Source organism: Pieris rapae, chromosome 7 (assembly GCF_905147795.1).
Source record: "Pieris rapae chromosome 7, ilPieRapa1.1, whole genome shotgun sequence".
Lineage (NCBI taxonomy): Eukaryota > Metazoa > Arthropoda > Insecta > Lepidoptera > Pieridae > Pieris > Pieris rapae.
This window is the reverse complement of record NC_059515.1, coordinates 2,794,144-2,815,607: the sequence shown is the minus strand read 5'-3', so window position 1 is coordinate 2,815,607 and position 21,464 is coordinate 2,794,144. Positions and strand designations below refer to the sequence as shown.

General features: G+C 34.5%; 5 protein-coding genes across 5 annotated transcripts; 2 read left to right on the top strand and 3 right to left on the bottom strand.

Annotated features, from left to right (window-relative positions):
• The first annotated feature begins 30 nt into the window (after nucleotides 1-30).
• LOC110992676 (glycerol kinase-like) lies at nucleotides 31-4,621 on the top strand. Its single transcript, XM_022258590.2, has 12 exons — nucleotides 31-251; nucleotides 325-453; nucleotides 550-679; nucleotides 781-998; nucleotides 1,746-1,958; nucleotides 2,075-2,177; nucleotides 2,262-2,369; nucleotides 2,899-3,061; nucleotides 3,154-3,355; nucleotides 3,603-3,732; nucleotides 3,934-4,014; nucleotides 4,515-4,621. The coding sequence occupies exons 1-12, from the start codon at nucleotides 180-182 to the stop codon at nucleotides 4,607-4,609; spliced, it is 1,644 nt and encodes a 547-aa protein (XP_022114282.2). The 5' UTR covers nucleotides 31-179; the 3' UTR covers nucleotides 4,610-4,621.
• Nucleotides 4,480-12,579, bottom strand: LOC110992677 (RNA-splicing ligase RtcB homolog). The gene is made up of 5 exons (XM_022258591.2): nucleotides 12,113-12,579; nucleotides 11,822-11,952; nucleotides 11,035-11,739; nucleotides 5,149-5,313; nucleotides 4,480-5,067 (listed from the first exon to the last, which is right to left on the bottom strand). The coding sequence occupies exons 1-5, from the start codon at nucleotides 12,402-12,404 to the stop codon at nucleotides 4,840-4,842; spliced, it is 1,521 nt and encodes a 506-aa protein (XP_022114283.1). The 5' UTR covers nucleotides 12,405-12,579; the 3' UTR covers nucleotides 4,480-4,839.
• Nucleotides 12,580-12,741: 162 nt separating this feature from the next.
• On the top strand, nucleotides 12,742-13,387 carry LOC110992698 (NADH dehydrogenase [ubiquinone] 1 beta subcomplex subunit 11, mitochondrial). The gene has a single exon (XM_022258620.2). The coding sequence runs from the start codon at nucleotides 12,902-12,904 to the stop codon at nucleotides 13,331-13,333; it is 432 nt and encodes a 143-aa protein (XP_022114312.1). The 5' UTR covers nucleotides 12,742-12,901; the 3' UTR covers nucleotides 13,334-13,387.
• A 212-nt stretch (nucleotides 13,388-13,599) lies between these two features.
• Nucleotides 13,600-17,423, bottom strand: LOC110992765. Its single transcript, XM_022258719.2, has 5 exons — nucleotides 17,247-17,423; nucleotides 16,927-17,154; nucleotides 16,289-16,421; nucleotides 15,830-15,993; nucleotides 13,600-13,851 (listed from the first exon to the last, which is right to left on the bottom strand). Exons 1-5 carry the CDS (start codon nucleotides 17,346-17,348, stop codon nucleotides 13,630-13,632), a joined length of 849 nt encoding a protein of 282 aa, XP_022114411.2. The 5' UTR covers nucleotides 17,349-17,423; the 3' UTR covers nucleotides 13,600-13,629.
• An 883-nt stretch (nucleotides 17,424-18,306) lies between these two features.
• Nucleotides 18,307-20,238, bottom strand: LOC110992769 (pollen-specific leucine-rich repeat extensin-like protein 1). Its single transcript, XM_022258722.2, has 3 exons — nucleotides 20,111-20,238; nucleotides 19,579-20,007; nucleotides 18,307-19,065 (listed from the first exon to the last, which is right to left on the bottom strand). Exons 1-3 carry the CDS (start codon nucleotides 20,123-20,125, stop codon nucleotides 18,976-18,978), a joined length of 534 nt encoding a protein of 177 aa, XP_022114414.2. The 5' UTR covers nucleotides 20,126-20,238; the 3' UTR covers nucleotides 18,307-18,975.
• Nucleotides 20,239-21,464: the final 1,226 nt, after the last annotated feature.

Below are 21,464 nucleotides of genomic sequence, written 5' to 3'. Positions count from 1 at the left end.
TCAAGTTTCAACAAATCTATGCTGTCAACGGATAACAGAAATAAGAAAAACAGAAAATTAAAAAATGCCTAATAACAATAAGTAGTGAATAGAAGATAGAAAAGTGAAATAAAAACAAATTTAATGTTCTCAATTCTTATAAGTTATCACAAGATGATATAAAAAAAGATAACGATATTATGCGGGAATTTGGAAATTTTGGCCCTCTAATTGGTGCTATTGATGAAGGAACATCTAATGTTAAATTTCTGGTACGATTGTAGTTTGTACTTTTAAAAAATCTAATGCTTTAATACCAATTTATTAACACGAAAACTTAAACAGATATTTGCAGCGAATACATCTGAAGTATTAACTTACCATCAGCTTACTCTCAAAAGGTTTAGTCCGCAACAAGGTTGGGTAGAACAAGATGCTTTAGAAATCCTAAGTGCTGTATTAGAATGCATAGAGGTAAGAATTTTCCTTATGTATATATTAATTTAAACTGGAGTCCCAAAACATAAAAAAAGAGAACTGTAATATATTGTGTTTTGGGTGGTTTTACAGGTTACCATAGATAATTTGAGAAAATTGGATATTGACCCTGCGGATTTAGTGGGTATTGGTCTGACTAATCAAAGAGAAACCACCATAGTATGGAATTCTTTGACAGGAGAACCCTTATATAGTGCAATAGGTGGGGATTTTATAACTATTGTATAACACTTGTATTAATTACATTTTATATACTTTTTCGTGATTGACATATGCATTTTTCAAATAAATGATTTTTTTTAGTGTGGCTAGATGTGAGAACTTCTAAAATTGTTGACGATTTGATTAAAAGTAAAGGAACACAAAGTATTTATGCTGTCACCCAAACTAGCGGTCTTCCATTGTCCACCTACTTTTCTTCTGTGAAATTAAAATGGCTCTTACAAAATGTGACAGAAATTAAAGATGCTGTCACAGATGGCAACTGTATGGCTGGAACTGTGGACTCATGGTTAATTTGGGTAAGTTTATTACAAACAAATCTTCAATACCATGGCTTTGTTCGTTGTATATAAAATATTAAGTTGGTGCCATTATACCATTTTATATTGTATGAGAATGTTTAGTATTGTCCTTATATAATTTTTAACACTTCTAATATTTAGTAGACTAGATTGAAAATATACTACACAATGGCACCTTAAGTTAAACGAAATAATAAATAGATAATATAAAATAAAAATGTCTTGCATTTTTATTTCAAATTATGAAATATACAGTACATAATATGTAATATCAGGTATATGTGTAAAATAAATAGTATTTGGTCAAACTACGCAATATATTGTACTAAATCTTTTTAACTGATATAGATATGAATTTTACTATTTACCTACATGACACGTGCTTGTTCTACTACTATCTGTCATACATAAGTAAGCAACACTCAAGTTGTCTAAATTTTTTTATAAAATGGTGTTTATAAGTAATCACAAAGCCATTAACTTTTTCAAGTATAATATTCAATCAAGCTATGGTATTTTTCTAAAAACAATATTTTATTTAATCATATAAGAATAAAATATGTACATTGTACAATTTATTTATATATACAGGGTGACCCAAGGCTTTGGGTATATTAAGGGAAAGTACCTAAGCCAATATCTCTCTCTTTCAGCACAATATCCTATCTACAATATTTAAGGTACTATCCCTTAATGTACCATAGGCTTGGGATGTTCCTAACAATTTAATTTTTATTTTAACAGAATTTAACTGGAGGATGCCGTGGTGGTGTGCATGTTACTGATGTTACAAATGCATCACGTACACAGCTAATGTGCCTCAGAAATTTACAATGGGACAAAGGATTGTTGAGATTTTTTGACATACCACCTGAAATATTACCAAAGATTAAAAGTTCCTCTGAAGTATATGGTTACATTTCAACGGGATCTCTTCTAGGCACACCAATTGCAGGGGTAGGCTTCTTATGGAGTATGCGTAAGTTATTTAGTATAAACAAAAGAGTTTGCTATGACAAAGCGGAAGTTTTTATAAAATTAACCATATTAAACATTTCCTTTGCTTATTTTAGTGCCTAGGAGATCAGCAAGCAGCATTAATTGGACAAAATTGTATGAATTTTGGCCAGGTTAAATGTACATATGGCACTGGATGTTTTTTATTGTATAATACAGGTATATATAATATTTAATCAATTAAACAAAGATTATAACTTAAAATAAAGGATTAAGGTCTAAAATTTAATATATTATTTCTAGGGCAATCAATTGTACACTCACAAAATGGACTATTAACAACAGTAGCTTATAAATTGGGCCCTGATACACCTGCAATATATGCATTAGAAGGTTCTGTAGCAGTGGCTGGTAAGAATATAACTATTATTTACATTGGTCATATATGAAATCTCAGTATTAACATGTTTACTGGTTGGTAATTGCTTCTAGAGATATTCTTAAGTATTTCTTTATATTTGCATTCATATTTAAGAATTGGTGATAAGTGAGACTTGAATGACCAAAATGTAATCCAGATTTAGTCACAGTTTGTCTTAAGTTAGTATTTTAAAAATCGAATCATGATTTAGTTTCATTGTGTTATTTTAAGGTACATCTGAATATTTTAATTACTCCAGCTTCTTTCTTTTTTTTTAATTGTAAATAAAACTTAAAATACCAGTTAGAGAAGCAACAAACCTTTTTATTTTTAATTTAAATAGCTGTTTTTATGTCATAATAATGTGTACAATAACACTTTACAAAAATGTGTAAAATGGGGGCAATAACAAAGAATGCCCATTTGTTTTCTAAGACTTAGAAACCTATCCTGCATATTCACCTCCATTTCCAAATGGAATGCAAGCACTATTATGCACTATTTAAATTTACAATACAGGTGACACACTGCAATGGCTACAAACAAGTATGGGTATCTTGAATGATGTATCGGATTCAGAATATTTAGCCTCTCAGGTGACAGATAATGAGGAAGGAAGCATATCTTTCGTACCGGCTTTCAATGGCTTGTATGCACCTCACTGGAGGAAAGATGCTAGGGGGTAAGTGAATGTTCAATATGCTCATTTTTAGTATAGATCAAACCATACAATAATGGTGAGTTATGAAAATAACAATCAAATAATATTTACAGTGTGATGTGTGGATTTAGTAGTGCAACGCGCAATGAACATATAATCCGTGCAGCATTGGAAGCAGTTTGTCAGCAAACACGAGCAGTGGCAGTGGCTATGGCCATTGATTGTGCACCAATACGAAAGCTTTTAGCTGACGGTGGCATGTCACAAAACTCAACTTTAATGCAAATGCAAGCTGACATACTGGGAATTCCCGTGGTAATTTTTTTCTTAACTCCTATTATTTGTCTGTGTTATATTCATGCGTTGGCGGGATTTGGCGATGCAAATGGAAATCCCAACATAACTTGATTCGGAATAGTTTTTTGTACTACATAAATCCAAGTCGATATGATCGCGATGTATTTTAAAAGAACTACAGGAAAATAAAATTTTTCCCGCAGTTCTTTTAAGCAGTAGTTTAAATTTGCAAAGTTAAAATATTGTTTTGTGTGAAAAACACTAGATTCGACCACTGATGATGGAGAGCACAGCCCTGGGGGCAGCCATTGTGGCCGGCCGAGCTCTGCGTGTCTGGCCTCCTACCACACCGAGTCCACCGTCAGATACATTCTTGCCAGTAATATCTAGTGAAGGTTAGACATTCAAAATTACTTACAGTTAAATTTTTTCAAGTACATCAATTTGTTTCTATCATAAAAGCCTGTCGTTACGTTACGTGAATAAAATAAAAATAGTATATTTGCCTTCACAAGCATAATTTATGCTTGATAATATATGGTCATCATGTATTTTGTAAGAAGCTGGTTTAGCAAAAGTTTCTTTCTAATTTTCAGAGCGAGAAATACGCCGTAAGCGATGGGAAGAAGCACTTAATAGATCCATAGGATGGACAAATGAAGACAGAGAAAAAGATGGTATGTTCAGAACCAATTTGTTTAATAGTCTATATTAATATTATAAAGAGGAATAATTAGTGTTTTAATTGAACCAATATCTACTGGACCGATTTCAAAAAGCTGCCGACTGAAGTATTTCCGAACCAATTCGACTTAGGGTCCTTTAAGAAAAGAGCGTACCAATTCTTAAAAGGCCGGCAACGCACTCGCGAGCTCTCTGGCATTGAGTGTCCATGGGCGGCGGTATCACTTAACATCAGGTGAGCCTCCTGCCCATTTGCCCTGTTCTATAAAAAAAAATTTACTCATGTCGGAAATTATATGTAAAAGGATGTTACGAATTTAAAAATGTATCAGATATATTATATTCATTGAAAAGTAAAATCTGCATATTAATTAGATAATGTGTGTAAAGGGAGTGAAACCGCAGGGCATTGCTCGTTGTGTATAATTGTGTTTTTATAAATTAATAAAGGTCAAATATCTTGTTAAAAAATTTAATAAAACATTTGTTTCAGATGAAATTGATCACACTTCTACAGTAATTCCTCCTGGATTATTTTTTCTAGGAACAGCTCTACTGGTAATTTTAGCAGACAAATTAAAAATTTAGCCATAATATTTATTTTATTATAATTTACAGTAGGCCTTAGTAGAAGTAGTATTATTACAGTATAGTAAATTTTAGTAGATTGTTGAGAAAATAAATACATTATCCATGGAATTTGTTTCTTTTGTAACAATAAACATAAATCACTCTCTTGATATAAAGTTTAAATGACTAATAAAGGTTATTAGTGGTTGAGAAACTAGATAATCATATTATGTATTATAATAACACGACTACCCCTTTATTACAGCTATAGGACGCAATTTTACAGTCTTTTTACTTATCCCAGCTGCATGGCAAGTGTTGACAACATCTGTAACATTTTTGTATGATTCAGGAGCTTCTTCCATTACTAATTTCGGTGATGCAACTCTTATTGATATTCCCATGTTTTCTAGTTTGTTCAATACATCCTTGTAATCTATGTTACGCCTCGACTTTGCTCGAGAAAGGGCTCGTCCCTGAAAACAAGAAATTCATGAGCAGACAAGTCATAAGTAAATAATAGCTCCAAAGCATTCCTTAAATAAAAGTATACTCACCGCTCCATGGCAAGTGGAACCAAATGTTTCAGTCATGCCTTGATGAGTACCTGTGAGGACATAGCTACATGTACCCATAGAACCACCTATTAATACAGGCTGGCCAGTTAATTGATAATCTACAGGTATAAGGGGATGGTGAGGTGGAAAAGCCCTAGTGGAACCCTGTAAATAAGTTATCATAATTATTAAGTCTTACATGCATGCATGACAAGATAATATATAAATTTTACCTAAAAATAAAATTTGTATTATGTTTCCTGAGACGTCCGAGGTCCATTATGAGAGTACATCGCTTCCGTTTCCGCCCAAATCGCTAGTTACCGACCTTTTCCCACCACGTGACACCGCCGCCAGCGCCCAGCGTTTGAAACTGGAACTAACTTTTTATCGCGCTAAAGCAAGCCGCCAGAATTCTTGTTCATTGTTTGTCTCATAATTAGAGAACCAGGAAGAGCTCGTTTGGACCTCGGACGTCTCAGGAAACATAATACAAATTTTATTTTTAGGTAAAATTTATATATTATGTGTTCCGTTTGACGTCCGAGGTCCATTATGAGAGACGTGTTTGTTATCTCCTGGTGGCTTGTAAGGTTATATAACATAACTAAAAAACGCAACAATGTGATTTGAATTATTTATTTTCGATAGAATCATGATGAAATAAACAATACAATCTAATTAAAGCCTAAGCTTTAGTACCATTTAATAAATATGGTAAATAAATTTTCATTGTTTATATAGAAGTAGAAAACCTGGCTAATTCATTAAGCGGCCGAAAATCCTACTGCGAAAGAGACTTTTCCGATCGAGTCTCAGCATTCCGACTATTATTTTCTAGATTTCGACAATAATATTTCTTATGAACTTTCATGACGCCACTTTGCCTTAGCAATAATTTTATTTATGGGAAATCTTTCTAAAAACTTTAGCGAAGCTACACCTAATCAAATCTACGCGGCGATGATTTGATACCCGATTCTAAAGGGTTTTCTTAACCTAGCTCCCAATAATTGCGGGGGTAGCTAGTCTTACAGGATCTCTGGTTGTAATAAATAAATTTGTCAAGGAGCCACGCCTATTATTAGAGACGGTTATGAGTGTCCTAAGACAAATGACGGATTTAGATGCTTATTCGGGCAAGATAAAAACGTCCAACTTGATTGTCTATACGTTTCTGTATCTGTTTTATAACCGAAAACCATGCAAAGTGATGGAATTACGGCTAATAATAAAATGATGAAGGTCGCCACGCAAGAGTCAAATCATGAACTCTGCGCCGAGATGCCAATAAAATTATAATGGATGTGCATCCCATACTGGCAATTCCTGCGTGATTGGTTTAGCTGTAAGCGATATGAGGAAAGGAAATGCTTTACTATGTACGTTTTTAATAAATTATTATTAGATGGAATCTTAACATCGCTTAGAGTCTCACAAATTGAACCATATGCCAGATGATTATTTGGTAAATAGTTTTGCTAAGTATCTAACTACATCAGGAGGAGCCGGGAATCGACATATTCAGTTCATATTTAATTATATATAATTATATATATAGTTATAATTTAATTTACCCATTTATACCAAAAAGGGGCTTATGTTTTCCTTGTTGAAGTTCTTCAACACGACGAAAGAAGTTTTTCGTCTCAAGCCAGTTGTCTGTTAAAGATTCCTAGCCAAAAAACGTTTCCAATTGTAATTTCTGCACTTAAGGAGGAGGTTAACTAGTTACGGTATGTATATATCAGGGTTTGGCTTAGATTCCGTACTGATAGCGAGGGTGCAAGTGTTCGGGCTATCAAATCCGGGCGCCAAAAAATGCTTCCTCCACCTGGGTGCTATTATTATGCTATTATTTCCCTAAGAGGAAAGATGAAATGGTGCAGCACTCGAAGTAGAATCGCTGGCGGTGGAAATATCAACACTAGATCGTATCTCCAGTATTTGCTTAATGAAGGAGTCGCAAGCGTTCGAGTCTAATAGTTTAGCGACACATAACTTGCTACGACATGAACCTCTCCAGAAGCGAAAAGATCTATATGGTTCGAATATGTCCGTGGTTGCCCTTTTAAGAGATGCCCTTTGGCGCCCCTGCGATTGCGCGAGAGGTAATTGGCTTCCACGTTGTACATTCCCGGCAAGTGTCGTGAGGGATAAGTACAATATTCAAACTGTACGTCAGTGCCAGAAGATCTTTTGTCAATTTTAACAGCATTTATGACCTTGTTCCTTCTTCGTTTTTTATGTACTAAACTACAGTTTTGCTGTCGCTTTGCAGGATTAACGTCGAGTTCTTTAAGACCCCGGAGTGTGTCAAACAGATTGCTGCTACGAGCGTGCATCTCCCTCAGATTACAATGCCACTCCATTTGACTGTGTCCAAGAACCTTTCAGGGGTTTGTTGTTGACCTGCACTCCCTTTTGTAGATCCGAGGCATCGGTGACAATGTAATGCATATGCCTTGTTTTTAAGTGAATCGGGGTCTTGTGACCGAGGTTGTGCAACCACCATACCATGTCTTGATTCACCCCCACTGCAAGAAGACTCGGGCAAAGAGGAGGTCTCCTTAATGAATTTCTTTGTCGCTGCAGTGTTTAACAATGCCACCTTCCCCGGTAGGTGATGAAGGTCGCAAAATTGAGATAGGTTATCCACTATACCATGTCTAGATTCACCTCCTCTGCAAAAGGACTCGGGCAAAGAGGAGGTCTCCTTAATGAATTGCTTTATCGTTGCAGTGTTTAACAATGCAACCTTCCCCGGTGGGTGATGAAGGTCGCAAAATTGAGATAGGTTATCCACTATACCATGTCTTGATTCACCTCCTCTGCAAAAGGACTCGGGCAAAGAGGAGATCTCCTTAAATCATTCCTGTATCGCTGTAGCGTTCGGCAATGCAACCTCCCCCGGTGGGTGATGGAGGTCGCAAAATTGGCATACCCTAAGAGGCGTTGGGCCTGCTTGAGGGTCCAATTTGCCGGCTGACAGGCGTGTTAACTGGCACTGACGAATTTTGATTACTTTCTCTGCAGGTGAGGACTTCGCTTTTGATATTGTGTCCCTCGTGATACCCGGAAAATCGATCGACCTCATTGGAGTGCATATCGACTTCTCTAGATTTATGGTCCAGTCCAGGTTCTTAAAGATAAAGGGCATGGCTACGAGAACCTGGGAGTTCAGACTTGTTCTGTCCTGGTGGACCAGTAAGTAATCATCCAAGAAAACGATTACTCGTAAGCCTTGACGGCGTAATAGCTCGGCTGTCCAAGTTGTCGCCGACGCAAAAAATTTTCGGAGCTATGGCCAAAACATGTCATTTGACGGAGCCTTCCCTCATAACTGGTACACAGAAAGAAACGATGTTCGTGGAAAATCGGTACATGGTACTGGGTTTGGCCGAGATCCTTCACCATTGCTTTATTATAGGAAAATTTGGCATTTGGTGGTGATGAAACAGATGAAAAGGTTCTGGTTTCATGAAAATAAGGATTTTGGGTTGAAAATAAATCGCATTTATTTATTTATTTAATTTTTCGTTATTATAAAAGAGGAGATATGAACAACGGGGTCAGTAGGGCTGGCTCCAGTATTTATTATGGTTTAGAATCATGAAATGGATTTCCAACGACATCGAAGTTGAAACAGGTGTTTGCAACTTTTTTAGGATTTCCCGCGTTGGCAGTATTAATGGCGGTTGGAAGAGGGTTTTAATTTCGCCCAATTTTTGTGATAGTACCTTAAACAACCATCCGAAAAGCCTATCGAGTCACTTATACTTGTATTTATTTAATCTGTTATTTTTGCACCCCCCTTTTTTCTTCCTTTCGTGATCATCAAAGTTGTGACTCTTTTGTCCTTGTTTTGAGTTGTATCGGTTACAAAGAAAGGGCTTTTGACTGACCTGAGAAGTTGAAGCTATAGGCTATTCAGAACGTACGGGTGATTTAACGCGTATTGTTTTAGGTTGGTACCCGCAAATTCTGCATAATTTGTCAATACCACCAACTTTATGTAAATATGTAGATAATAGTTCCGGATTAAACATGTATACCGAAGAGAGGAAATTCTTTTTAGGTTTTTTAGCAATGTTTTACAGCGAGATTCTAAGACTTTGGCCCGTTTGCCGCAAATAATTTGTAAAACCTCGTGAGCCCGTTACTCACTTTATACACTTTATACTTTAACCAAAACATTCGTACAATTGATCATGTATAGAATTGAATTAAGCGTCACGTTCAAGTGAGAATACCACTCTAAAACGCTACGTAACGCCTTATTTACTAACTCATTTTGAGCTACAAACGTGCTCGATAAGACCGCAAAACTTTCCATAATAACCGTAAACCATAAACCGTTCCATGATATACAATTATAAAGAATCTTCTAGGAAACGTCTTTATTAATTTTGAAATCGGTAAAAGCAGAAAAAGCAACGTATTTCTTTTGTATATCATATAACGTACACAGTTCAGATCAGAAGCGTTAAGCCGCATGGTTTAAAAACGGGTCGTTTAGGTTTGCATTATTATTATATATAGATTGAGGCACTTTTTAAACATGCCAGATAACGCAGCATAATTGGAGAAAGTATTATTAAGATGACTCACCAATTTCTGCGACAATTACTCAAACCTTTAAAACAAATCTGGAGAAGAATCACGTGAATTACTGCGCACGTGGTTATTTCGTCTTTGTTTTGGCGGCGGTTCTTCATCCTCTTCACTCGTGCTTTTGCGAACTTTGCGAAGAACCCGGCTTGTTAGAGACAAAATCTTCCGTGACATTATGAGAAGGCTTTGTAAAGTGTGGGCTAGGCACGTTCGACCGCGTGGCCAACACCGCCGATTTTAGCACTTTTATTAACCATTTTTCACCTATTTTAGCACTTTACTTAACCAATTTTCACCGATTTTAGAACTTTTCTTAACGATTTTGTAATTATAACGTGAAAACCGAGTTCACCGATTTACGTATTTTCACTTTGAAAATAAATTTTAGGTCGATATAACTTTAAATATACTGATTCGTTTTTTAAGTTTGCACTAGCGACTGTGCTAGACGAAAAACGACGCAACAATGAACAAGAATTCTGGCGGCTTGCTTTAGCGCGATAAAAAGTTAGTTCCAGTTTCAAACGCTGGGCGCTGGCGGCGGTGTCACGTGGTGGGAAAAGGTCGGTAACTAGCGATTTGGGCGGAAACGGAAGCGATGTACTCTCATAATGGACCTCGGACGTCAAACGGAACACATAATATGATTTCACATACATTCAAACTAATATGGAGAGATTTAACACAAGTAAATACCATTAAAAAGCTATATTGAAGGTTACAGCTCATTAAGAGCTGAAAAGATATGAATATTATCATTAATGTTAGAACTAATAGTATGAGCAACAGAGCCTATTCAGTGGAGCATTAAAAGAAGCAGATAAGTGAGCTGTAGGTCCATATATAAGACTTTTAGTACTAGTATCTGAAGGATTGCAAAGATAAATTTTGCAAGGTAAGATTGAGTGATTTAGTATTTAGTAATATTTACTACAAATGAAGATCAATGAATTCATGTCAGAGTTTTAGGGTATCTAACTCGAAATAGTCCAAACCAGCCTCATATGTTTGCAATAGATGGTCAATCAATTGTAGACAATTGCAAAACATTCAAAGGAAACATTTTTGAACTATTTTAATGAAAATTTATATGCACTTTAAAATATGGTGACCAGTTGCAGATTTTAAAATACTGTGGACAAGTGTTTTGTAAAGAGTTACTTAGTTTTAATATTGAAGAGGACCTTAATATAAAACCTAGCATTTTATTAGCTTTGTTGGTAATTGTACCTTTTAATGATATATGACTATTAAATATTTTTTCAAACTTACCTTTCTATGAACTAAAAGAGTCCTTAATTTTCCATCTACTATATGCTCTTCTACTTTAGCAATATTGTGAGAAACATCATAAATAACATGCATATCTAAATCATCAGGAGCCATTTTGAATTGTTTGGCGAAAGCTTGTCTTGTTAGAAAAGTCATGGAACTGCGATTGACCCAAGCAAAATTAGCCGCTGCTGCCATAGCTTTTAGGTAATCCTGACCTTCTTTTGAATTAATTCTTGCACATGCTAGTTGTCGATCATTAACATCAATCTGATCTCTTTTCATTGCTTTCTCCATTTGCACCAAAGCATCAGTTGCTACTTGGTGCCCAAAACCTCGACTTCCCGAATGTATCATAACACAAACTTGACCTAATCGCTCAAGTCCCATTTTACCAGCAGCAAATTTATCATATATTTCATCAACAACTTGTATTTCAGCATAATGATTGCCAGCACCTAAAGTCCCAAGTTGTGGCAAACCTCTTTTCTTTGCTCTAAGACTTACTTTCGAAGGATCAGCATTTAACATTCTTCCATATTCCTCACAATGCTCCTTATCCTCAGCCCAAACATAACCCTCCCTAAGTGACCAATCCATGCCCATTTCCAACGCCTCTTCCATATCTCTGGCATTCATAGGGATGATTCCTTTTGAGCCTACTCCAACAGGAATATGATCAAATAAACTTTGGGCCAATTGCTCCTAAAATGTACCAAATAATTTTTATAACTCAATCGCAATTAGCATTGATCAAATGTCAAACCTAATTATAATTTATATAAACCTTAATAGGAAGAACATCTTTCTCATGTAGATTTGTTCTTAAAAGCCTGACTCCACAATTAATGTCAAATCCTACACCTCCTGGGGAGACAATAGAGTCTGGATTGGACATATCAAATGCTGCCATGTTTCCTGCAATAGAAATTTTCATCAGAAATGAGTTGATTGATCATAGCAATTAAATACGTTAAAATAATTTGGTATTGTAAAACTGCATTTTATAGGGTGATTAAGTAAACATCCAATTAAGTCGTACACAATCGTTATATGGGCATTGTAGAGATAAACTAACCAATAGCAAAACCATATCCTGAATGAACATCTGGTAAACCAACAGATCGACCAACAATACCCGGCAATGCAGCTACGTTGGCTATTTGTTTTACGCCAGGTAAAAATCCTCCGGTCATTCCAGGTCTACAGGAGTTGCGTAGCTCATCTAACATAAGTTTCTCTAAAGTATTATTGACATAAAACACGCCCTCAACATTCATATTAGGTTGAAAGCCTTTTTTAATTTTCCAACAATGCGCGTTTATCTTTTCCAGATATTTGAGCTCCTCGTTGTATTGGCGGACCACCATCGTGATAAGAATAAATAAGCACTTTTTTCAAGAGCGTCTACAATTTTTTTTAAATACTTGAAGTGTAAGGGATCAGGGAGTGTTATAAATTATAAAATATACTTTGAAATCCGTCGATCGAGAAAACCGGCGAGTAATATCTGTCATCTATATTTAATAAAATGGTAAGTGGTAAACATATTATAATAGCTTTTTTTTTTTTATGGAGTTTATGGCCTGGTATCTAGACCTTTAGTCCAATATTAATACCTATATAATATGATCACAGATAAGTTTGTAACATCATTATGCACACATATTGTCATTGGTAATATGTGTGCATAATGACAATTGACACTAGGATTTTGTTACTTTTCGCAAATTTTTACCTTTTGCTGTCAAGAAAATGGTTTCATAATTAATTTTCACAGCTGTAAGAGGAAAGAATCGACTAACTTTAAAGAGAAGTCTGTTTAAAATTCAACATTTAAAGGTGAAATTTCTATTAGGACGATACAATGGCAGCGCTGATAAAACTAAAGCATATGACTATGATACAACGATGTCTTTGGAATCATTTAGCTAAAAGTAGTCGTGCTATTTCTACATCCAAGAAGAACAGCGATAGCGCTGCCACTGTCAGTGAAACTAAAACCGAAGATAAAAACTGGGTAAGCTACGGGTTCGACTATACTAGTAAGGAAGACGATACAAATGCTCATCATGCGTCTTACTTCTTCACTGTAAGCTTATGCATTGTATTTGGTGGTTTCTTTTGGGCATACTATCCTGATATTCATCTGAAAGACTGGTCGCAAAGAGAAGCTTATCTGGAATTGTACAGACGTGAGAAGGCTGGATTAAAACCAATTGATCCAAATTATGTGAACCCTAAAACCGTAAAGCTTCCATCCGAAAGTGATTTATGTGATGTTGAAATTATCATATAAGACAATACTTGGTTATGTAAAATCTATATAGTAGTTATTAAAAGTGTTCTATAAGATGAGACTTTTACTTACAATCCTATGTACATATATTTTATACATCATTTGAAATAAAACCAATCAATACTTAATAGAAAATATCTTTATTGTTCTCATAGTAGGATAATATATTAATTACTAAAGCATAATAATATATCAGCTCTAGCTAGACCTATTGATATAAACATTGTTTTATAAATAAAATAGACTTTTGCAGAACTAACATTAAAATTAAGTACAATTTGATAAAATCCATTAACTTACATAGATTTTATTATAAGAACACAACCACCTGTTAAAAGGGCACAAACATGATCCAAAGATATTGTAACTAAAGCATTAATACATCCACCAAGATTAATTTCACCTGCAGCTTGAAGTCTGTCCCCAGATACTTTCCATCTACGCACAAAACCATCCCAGCCAGCAGTCCAAGCAAAGTCTCCACTGGTTGTAAGACTTGTCAGAATCATGTCACTTACCTAATAACAATAAGCTTTATTAATTCTGGATATAGTTATATGGTGCTGTTTAATAGTTAATATAATAAAAATAGTATGTATAATTTGGTTCTTATTTACCATAGGTAATATGTAAAGTTTGTTAATGAATAAGTACTAGTAGATGGTAGTAATTCATTCCGGTTATTTTATTAAAAAGAAAACTAAACTGAATGGTCTAAACTTTAAGATTGCTATTGGTTGGTAAATATGCATTACTACGAAAGCCGACCACAATAACAAAACTCCGAGGGAGACAAACTGACAATCCCAACAAACATTGATATACAGGACATGACAGGATAAACAAAAAACATGCTAATAACCTAACGTTCCTACTCCTTACAAGCTATGCAGTCGTTTCTCCTGGTGGGCCGTGGCGAGATGGAGAAACATCTGGTGGTGCCCTGAATTGGAGAGACACCGTCGGAAGGTCAGGAACTGTATACTTGTCCCAGTCAGTAATTGGGCCGTAAGAAGACGATTTAAAAAAAACTGGCTGGCTAGCCTGAACGGCAGATCCGCCCAGATCTTCAAAAGGAAGTGGGACTCTTGTAGAAGACTATCTTGTGCCAGTACTCAGAGCCTACATAGCACAGCGTTATAAACCACTGAAATGGAGAGAAGAAAAAGAATTTCGTATCCGACAGTGCATCTGTGCTGATACTGGAGTGTCACAATGCACTGGAGGCAATAACCCTGACAAACATAGTTATCCTACAATGGATTAAGGGACACAGTGGATCTCTTGGCAATGATGCTGCAGATGAACTTACGAGGAGAGGCTCTCAACGTTGGTCACGAAGTGCTACTGACAAAGCAGCTTCTAAACTTAAACAGAACTAATTTCAAAATAATGATAGGGTCAATTACAGGTCATTGTCTCCTTAATAAACATATTTTTGTCCTAGGTGCGACAGATAGTCCCATGTGCAGGCTGTTTCAGCGCAGAGGAATCAGTAACCCACGTAGACCTGAATGCAAAGCTGTGCCTAAACAACGTGCAGAAATCCTCGGAATAGTGAGGTCGCTCTGTGAATCCTGCGAAGTGCCCAGGAGGCTTCTGTGCATTTGGAAGGAGTTAGGCTGACCGAGTTAGCCAGGACTTTACGTACAACGGACCTACTCAGCATCTAAGTGCGGAAACTGAGTCCACAAAAAAGTTACGTAGCCCGCGTACACGTGACTTTGTTTTTAGCTGCTGTGAGATAATTTAATAAGAAGAATCCATAAGATAGATTGTACATGTACTCTTATCATCTTGGTATCAAAGGAACTATCTAACCCATTTGTGTGGCCAAACAGTATGTGGTGAAGCAGTGTAAATTTGAATGGGTAAGCAACGGATGCGGCTTTACGAGAAATAACGAAAACTGCCAAGCCTCGCTTATTAAGAATAACAAAACCTTCATTTAAGATAATAAAGTATATTAAATTGTAAACTTATTGTATTTTTAGGTTAGTAATTCACTGTTTACTCTTGTATTTTTCTTTTTATTTTTAGGATGCTTGACATGTATTATCAAAACGTTCAAGGATTGAGAACTAAACGGAAAACTTTCTCAAAATTTATCAACTTCTAATTACAAGATCATCGCTTTTACCAAAACTTGATTGAAATCTGAATTTAATTATTTGACAATAGATGTGTTTATTGAAGAGATCATTCGAGGTTGTGTGGGTGTCGATATTCGCAGTCTCCAAAGAAGCTCCTTTTTTCAGAGTTGTGTGATGGGAATTGGATTTTGAGGACTTATGGGTCACCTAACATACATAATAATTAAATAACAAAGAAACTTAATATTTGTAGTATATCCGCCTCCTCCTGTAATTTGGACTTTGACACATTTTAAAACAACAAACAACATTGATGGAGATTTAAACTTAGCTGTCATATATAAATAAAACAGCTTGTAATGTAGAATATTGTATGCTGTGATAAACTTCAATAAATAAATACCTTTACGTCATGCAGTTTTTTAAATTTCGATTCAAGTGATAACTCATGTAATTGTAAATTATTTCCACCTCTCCCGATCACCACTAAACGAGATTCGTTAAGTATCCTCATTGGCGCCCTTCCTTCCATAACATGGCGAGTGACAAATCGATCCTTTGATTGATCTAAAATATTGAGTTACATAAGATCTATAAATTCTTTAAAAGCACTAAAGACTATTTCTCGTTGTATGAAATTAAAACTGTATTAAAAATGTAACGTTGTTTTAACAGTTAAACGTTAATCCATTTTTACTGGATCAATACGCGATTTTATCTAGATTTTTATGTGAGAAATAAAAGACAGAACTTACTTAAATATGTTGATTTCAATCTTTTTATAGATTTAGAAAACAATCATAATCGTTTTACCTAAAGAAAAAATGAGAATAGATATGAAACCTAAATTCTAAATACTTGCCTGGTTTAATTTCAGTTATTGTTACATAGAGATCACGAGCAGTAAACATGTATGGAGGTTTCACAACAACATCTTTGACCTCTTCCAAAACATTGTAGAAGGCTTTCAGGGCGTTATTCTCGTAGACAAAAATCTGTAAAAAAAAGTATATTTAGGAACGTTATGCGCCTTAAAAGAAGCTTTAGCAAATAGTACAATAAACGTAATGTGAAATAATACAGACGGTTATTTTATTCCGATTTTTCATTCTTTTGTATGCGAGTGTAAATTCTTTTCTAACCATTAAAATTTGTATACATAATATATATAAAGTATATACTCGACAGTGCACACTTCTATTTTATCCTAAAGGTAGCAATTCCGTAAGCTTTTTTTAGCTAACGCATAATATTGTACTTAGATTACGCGAGTACTACTCAAATAAAACTTATTTAATGGTTATGTATGCGAACTCTTATTTCATTATTTAGAGATACATGATTTCCTATAAGCACTGGAATAACTTTAATTATATTAAATTATAAACATTCATCGTGCTAAAGAACTCTTATTTACATAGTTAACACACATTACATTAAAATTTCAGCGTTTCCCAATTTAATTATTTTAATTGCTTATTTCATAGAAATTAAACTTACATTTCCACCTTCATCTCCTGCATATAATTCTTGACCTAAGACAAACATGGCTCCTATATCGGCGCCGTCGGTTTTTAATTCAGTTACTTTTTCACCTTTTAATGTCCAAACTTTAATACTTCCATCATTTGAAGTTGTATAAACATTAGAGTTGCTTATAGCTATAGCAAATATCTGTGCTTCATGAGCTGCCCATTTTGTTTCAAATTGAAGATTGTCATTAAGTACCTAGAACATAAACTACTTAATTAAAAAAACTACGAATTAAAAAAAAATTTGCTTTAAGAATTCAAGAAATTTCTCTAATAGCAACCACTTACAACAACAGATCCACATTCCGTTCCGATAAATAGATTTTTATTCCAGGCAGCCACACATGGCTCAAGGCCTACATTAACATCGGTTTCAATCTCAAGCGTCATATCTTTACTTAAAAATCTGCAAACGTCTAGAACAGTGACTTAGTCCCAAACAACTGCCAATAACTTCGAGATCAGTACCAAAATAATCGCCAACAGCAACTGAGGATATTTTGGACAATTTAAATATAGAACATTCGCGCTTATTTCAAACTCGTATGATATCATTTTAATTCAAAATACGCAACCATAGAGGAAATGTGTCAATAGTCGAAATTTTGAAAATCAATCGTAAAATGGTATTTTCAGATAAGTCACGATTCTTCCAAGGTTACATTACATACGCTACAATCTGCAATTTAGCACGCGGAAATGAAATACAATGGCTCTCCATCGTCGCTTCTCGTATCGTGAAAGTATGGAGCGCGGATATAAACATAATTCCGTGTGATAGTTCATAATCTTTACATACATTGTTATTTTTTAGATGAACAAATATGAACTGTATTACGCACTTAATAGATGTATATAGAGATGTAAATGTAGACTATGTGTAATGACTATAGAGGCGACGCGACGCCAATAGCTTAGCGAAGAGTATGGCACCGCACACATTATCAATATCGATATGTTGTGTGTAACATATCACAATCTATAGATTTTAGGTATTTTCTAGAAAAAAAACAGATTCGCTTGCAGGCGGATAAAATGTGAATTTCGGGAAACCTGTATGTAATTATATTCTATAAAGGGTATATTTATGGATAGATTCATATACATTCATTGATTCATATACATTCTATGATTTTTTATATATTGTATTGAAATGTTTATATATTAGGTTACGCATAACAAAGTTTTTCTTTTTAGCATCACACTAACAACCCTCTCGTAAGCTATTTAGCGCTGTATTACACAATATGGCCGATGGTGATTAAGAAATATTTACTTTAAAATTTATCACTGTCGACTGTATGTGTGCGTTTAAAATGTAAAACAAAGGTTTTAAAAGAAAATACAGTTAATATCAACATTTTATTATATTTTCAACGATTAGATATAAAAAAGTGTATTTACAAGAAAATATATTTTGCATTATGCACAAGAAATTGATACAATCAAGCTGAAGCTGATGTTTCTTTATAATGATTGTACCCGCATGACCCATTGAACTAATAAACTATCTATAAGCAATTGGCTTTACTCGTTCGACTGTGTATGTATAGGTTTCCAATACATAAACAATAAATAAAATAAATTCCAATACATAAATTCAAATAATATAAATCTGAAATAGTCGAATTTTGAAATCTTGAAAACTTGTGTATTAAATCATTAAGCCCTTATTTCTTATATCACAGATAATATATTTTTGTATTTACTACCACACGATACTTTTGGGTTAATTTGTGTTATAGTTGATGAAGTTATGCCATCTACGTAATCAGAGCTTCGAATGCAAAGAAAATACTTCGATATTTAGATAGTCTTTTGAAAGTTTAAATTTTTGGAGGCAAAAACTAAGTTGTTTAAAAAATGAAACAAACTAACTGCAGTCTATCGTTTTGCGGTCACGGTCAACAAACTTAGCATATACTAAATATAAAAATAGAAATATATACATATTTTTGGTTTTCCTACTTACGCTAAAAGGTATTCTAAGGAAAGCGTATTTGAATTTTATTTATTTTTAAGGAGCGCCGTATTCAGAAGATGGAGCTGAAGCGGGTGGACCGTATTGAGAAGCTGGAGGCGCTGCAGCAGGGTAACCGTCTTGTTTCTGAAAAAAAAAAACAAATAAAAACTTATCAGGTTTAAAAATCACTCTTACAGTATTAATTAATGTAATTTTGTTTTGATTAAAAGACCACCATTACGCAATGAACATAAAATAATTAAAGTATCTTGTGACATTGATATATGTTTTCTTGATTTATGTGCTACTTGAATTTATCGTTTTAAAATTATATATATACATTGTTATTCATAGTAAATTGAACGAACATATAAGTAATTTGTATTCAAGCCATACCATTATATATGTTGTAATGCCATTCATAACAATAAATAATTGTAGTAGTTAACATACTTTCATTTTCGAAAAAGAATGCCCTCATACTTATATAATTATAAAAAGATTTGTAAAGATGTTTAGTAGTACACTTTTAGAATATCGTTGACAAAGATCTGACAGATATTTAAAAATAATTTTATAACTTAAAATCGGAGCCCATTTTCTTCCACATAGTGCAAACAATCCCGTGTCAAAAATGAGATTAATAAATTAATTTACCTGTGTCTTATATCTGATGAAATAGACCTCCGGCTTGGAAGGCTGTGTCGGGGCAGGTGTAGGAATCACAATATCAGGTTGATCCTCAGGCTTTTTAACCAACACATATACAAGTGTCTTTTCTTCGTTCTGAGGCTGTACTGGAATAACAGGTGCGGTCGGCGTTGGCGGTGTCGGTGCTTTGATGAACACTATTTTGTAGTGTTTTTGTGGAGGAGGCACGTATATTTGCTTCTGGGGTTTGGGCACTTCGTTATCGGGAGGAGGAACGTGGACGTAGACATGTTTGTGAACAATCGGTTGTTGAGGGGGACCGTACTGCGGGGCAGGTACCCCGTATGATGTCGCCGGGGGACCATACGACGATGGAGGCTCCGGCCTCGCTACAGCACACACCAACACCGCCGCGAAAATTATTGTCTGCATCACCTACACAAATAAATATTATAAAACAAATAATAAATTAATATTCAATAGTTTTGACACAAATAGTGCAATAACAACGCTGGATAAATTAGATTACGACTCGTACCTTTTTTTGACACATACTGATGCACAAATAGCAGGCAAAGACAGTGTTATGTCCAGCAGAGAGAATGAAGCAGAGTATTTAAGAGGTTTCCGCTCTAACCTAGGGTGGGGGCACTTTCGTTGGTCCTCATGCCTTGCGCAACCTTATGGTTCAGCCCTCCTGCTGACAACATCGCAACACGTATTATTTTAAAAGAAATTAGTATTTAGCAGGAGATACAGATATTTCTTTCATTTATCGTAACATATTTTATTCTAATTATAATAATAAATAAATTTTATTTTAAAATTTACATATTATTATTTTTATACTATGTTAAATTGGTATTACTAAACTGGTCATATTTCTTCAAAAACAACAGTAATTAATTAAACTATAGCAAACATGCACAAATAACTAGCATCTAATGTACCTAATAACTAACCTTACAATTTAATAATTATAATATTTAAATAAAATAATTAAAAGGAGTTTAGTTTATATTAAGGTTCGTTAAAGATCTACAAATGACATAATAGGATCTTAGAAAACGTGGCTCCCATCAATTTTATTGTTACCTTTCATTAACTCAATGACTTTAATAAGTCCGACAATTAATGAAGATAAACCTGTTTCCTATGCTATTATAGTGTTAAAGTTAAATAAATCATAAATTACTGAATAAACCATCTGACGATTGAAATAACCATGAAATATGGATTCTGCGATAAGTGCCCCTTTTGTTGAAAACAAATAACAATTTAAGCGTGCCTAAGCCTCGCGACACGTGCGAAGTAATATCAGTCATTAGTTAGAAATATCCATTTGAGCAAGTGAAATTGGGAAAATATGTAACGAAGTTTGGTCAGAACCTACGTCTATAGTTTATTCTCGGAAAAAGCACCTAGATGCCAATCAATGCGTATTAATTGTAAGTGTATATTTATAAATAGCCTCATATCAGAACATATAGCCTTTTTTAGCCATTAGCCTTTTTTAGCCATTAGCCTTTTTTAGCCATTAGCCTTTTAATTTTACCATATGAATATTATGCATTTTAAAGTTGTTAGAAATCATGGTGTCGATGCAACTGACGAATGATTCCACGGTTGACCAATCATTTCTGATAGCACGCACAACTTAGATGTTATTGTATAGATTGTATGAGGCATTATAATGTTTCTTGATTACTATAAAATAGTCGCAATAACGGATATAACGTTACAATTGTTTCAGCTGAAAATACATTTCACGAAATTACAAACACAAACAAATTTGGATAAATACCATGTATCGTAAATGAGCGAATAATATCAAGATGGATTATTTAATTCACTTAATTTAATGTCATGTTCTTTAAGTTGCAAATCTTGGA

Excerpts from the sequence above, each read along its gene's own strand:
- LOC110992677 (XM_022258591.2), bottom strand. The coding sequence starts at position 12,404 with ATGGTGGTCCGCCAATACAACGAGGAGCTCAAATATCTGGAAAAGATA. Across the intron at positions 5,314-11,034 it reads CTCTTTTAGTTCATAGAAAG|GGTTCCACTAGGGCTTTTCC; the intron begins GTAAGTTTGAAA and ends ACTTATTTACAG. Across the intron at positions 5,068-5,148 it reads GTTCCACTTGCCATGGAGCG|GGACGAGCCCTTTCTCGAGC; the intron begins GTGAGTATACTT and ends TCTTGTTTTCAG.
- LOC110992676 (XM_022258590.2), top strand. The coding sequence starts at position 180 with ATGCGGGAATTTGGAAATTTTGGCCCTCTAATTGGTGCTATTGATGAA. Across the intron at positions 454-549 it reads CTGTATTAGAATGCATAGAG|GTTACCATAGATAATTTGAG; the intron begins GTAAGAATTTTC and ends GTGGTTTTACAG. Across the intron at positions 999-1,745 it reads TGGACTCATGGTTAATTTGG|AATTTAACTGGAGGATGCCG; the intron begins GTAAGTTTATTA and ends TTATTTTAACAG.
- LOC110992698 (XM_022258620.2), top strand. The coding sequence starts at position 12,902 with ATGGCAGCGCTGATAAAACTAAAGCATATGACTATGATACAACGATGT.
- LOC110992769 (XM_022258722.2), bottom strand. Across the intron at positions 19,066-19,578 it reads TCATCAGATATAAGACACAG|AAACAAGACGGTTACCCTGC; the intron begins GTAAATTAATTT and ends TTTTTTTTTCAG.
- LOC110992765 (XM_022258719.2), bottom strand. The coding sequence starts at position 17,348 with ATGACGCTTGAGATTGAAACCGATGTTAATGTAGGCCTTGAGCCATGT. Across the intron at positions 15,994-16,288 it reads AATAACTGAAATTAAACCAG|ATCAATCAAAGGATCGATTT; the intron begins GCAAGTATTTAG and ends TCAATATTTTAG. Across the intron at positions 13,852-15,829 it reads AAAAACTGCATGACGTAAAG|GTAAGTGACATGATTCTGAC; the intron begins GTATTTATTTAT and ends TATTGTTATTAG.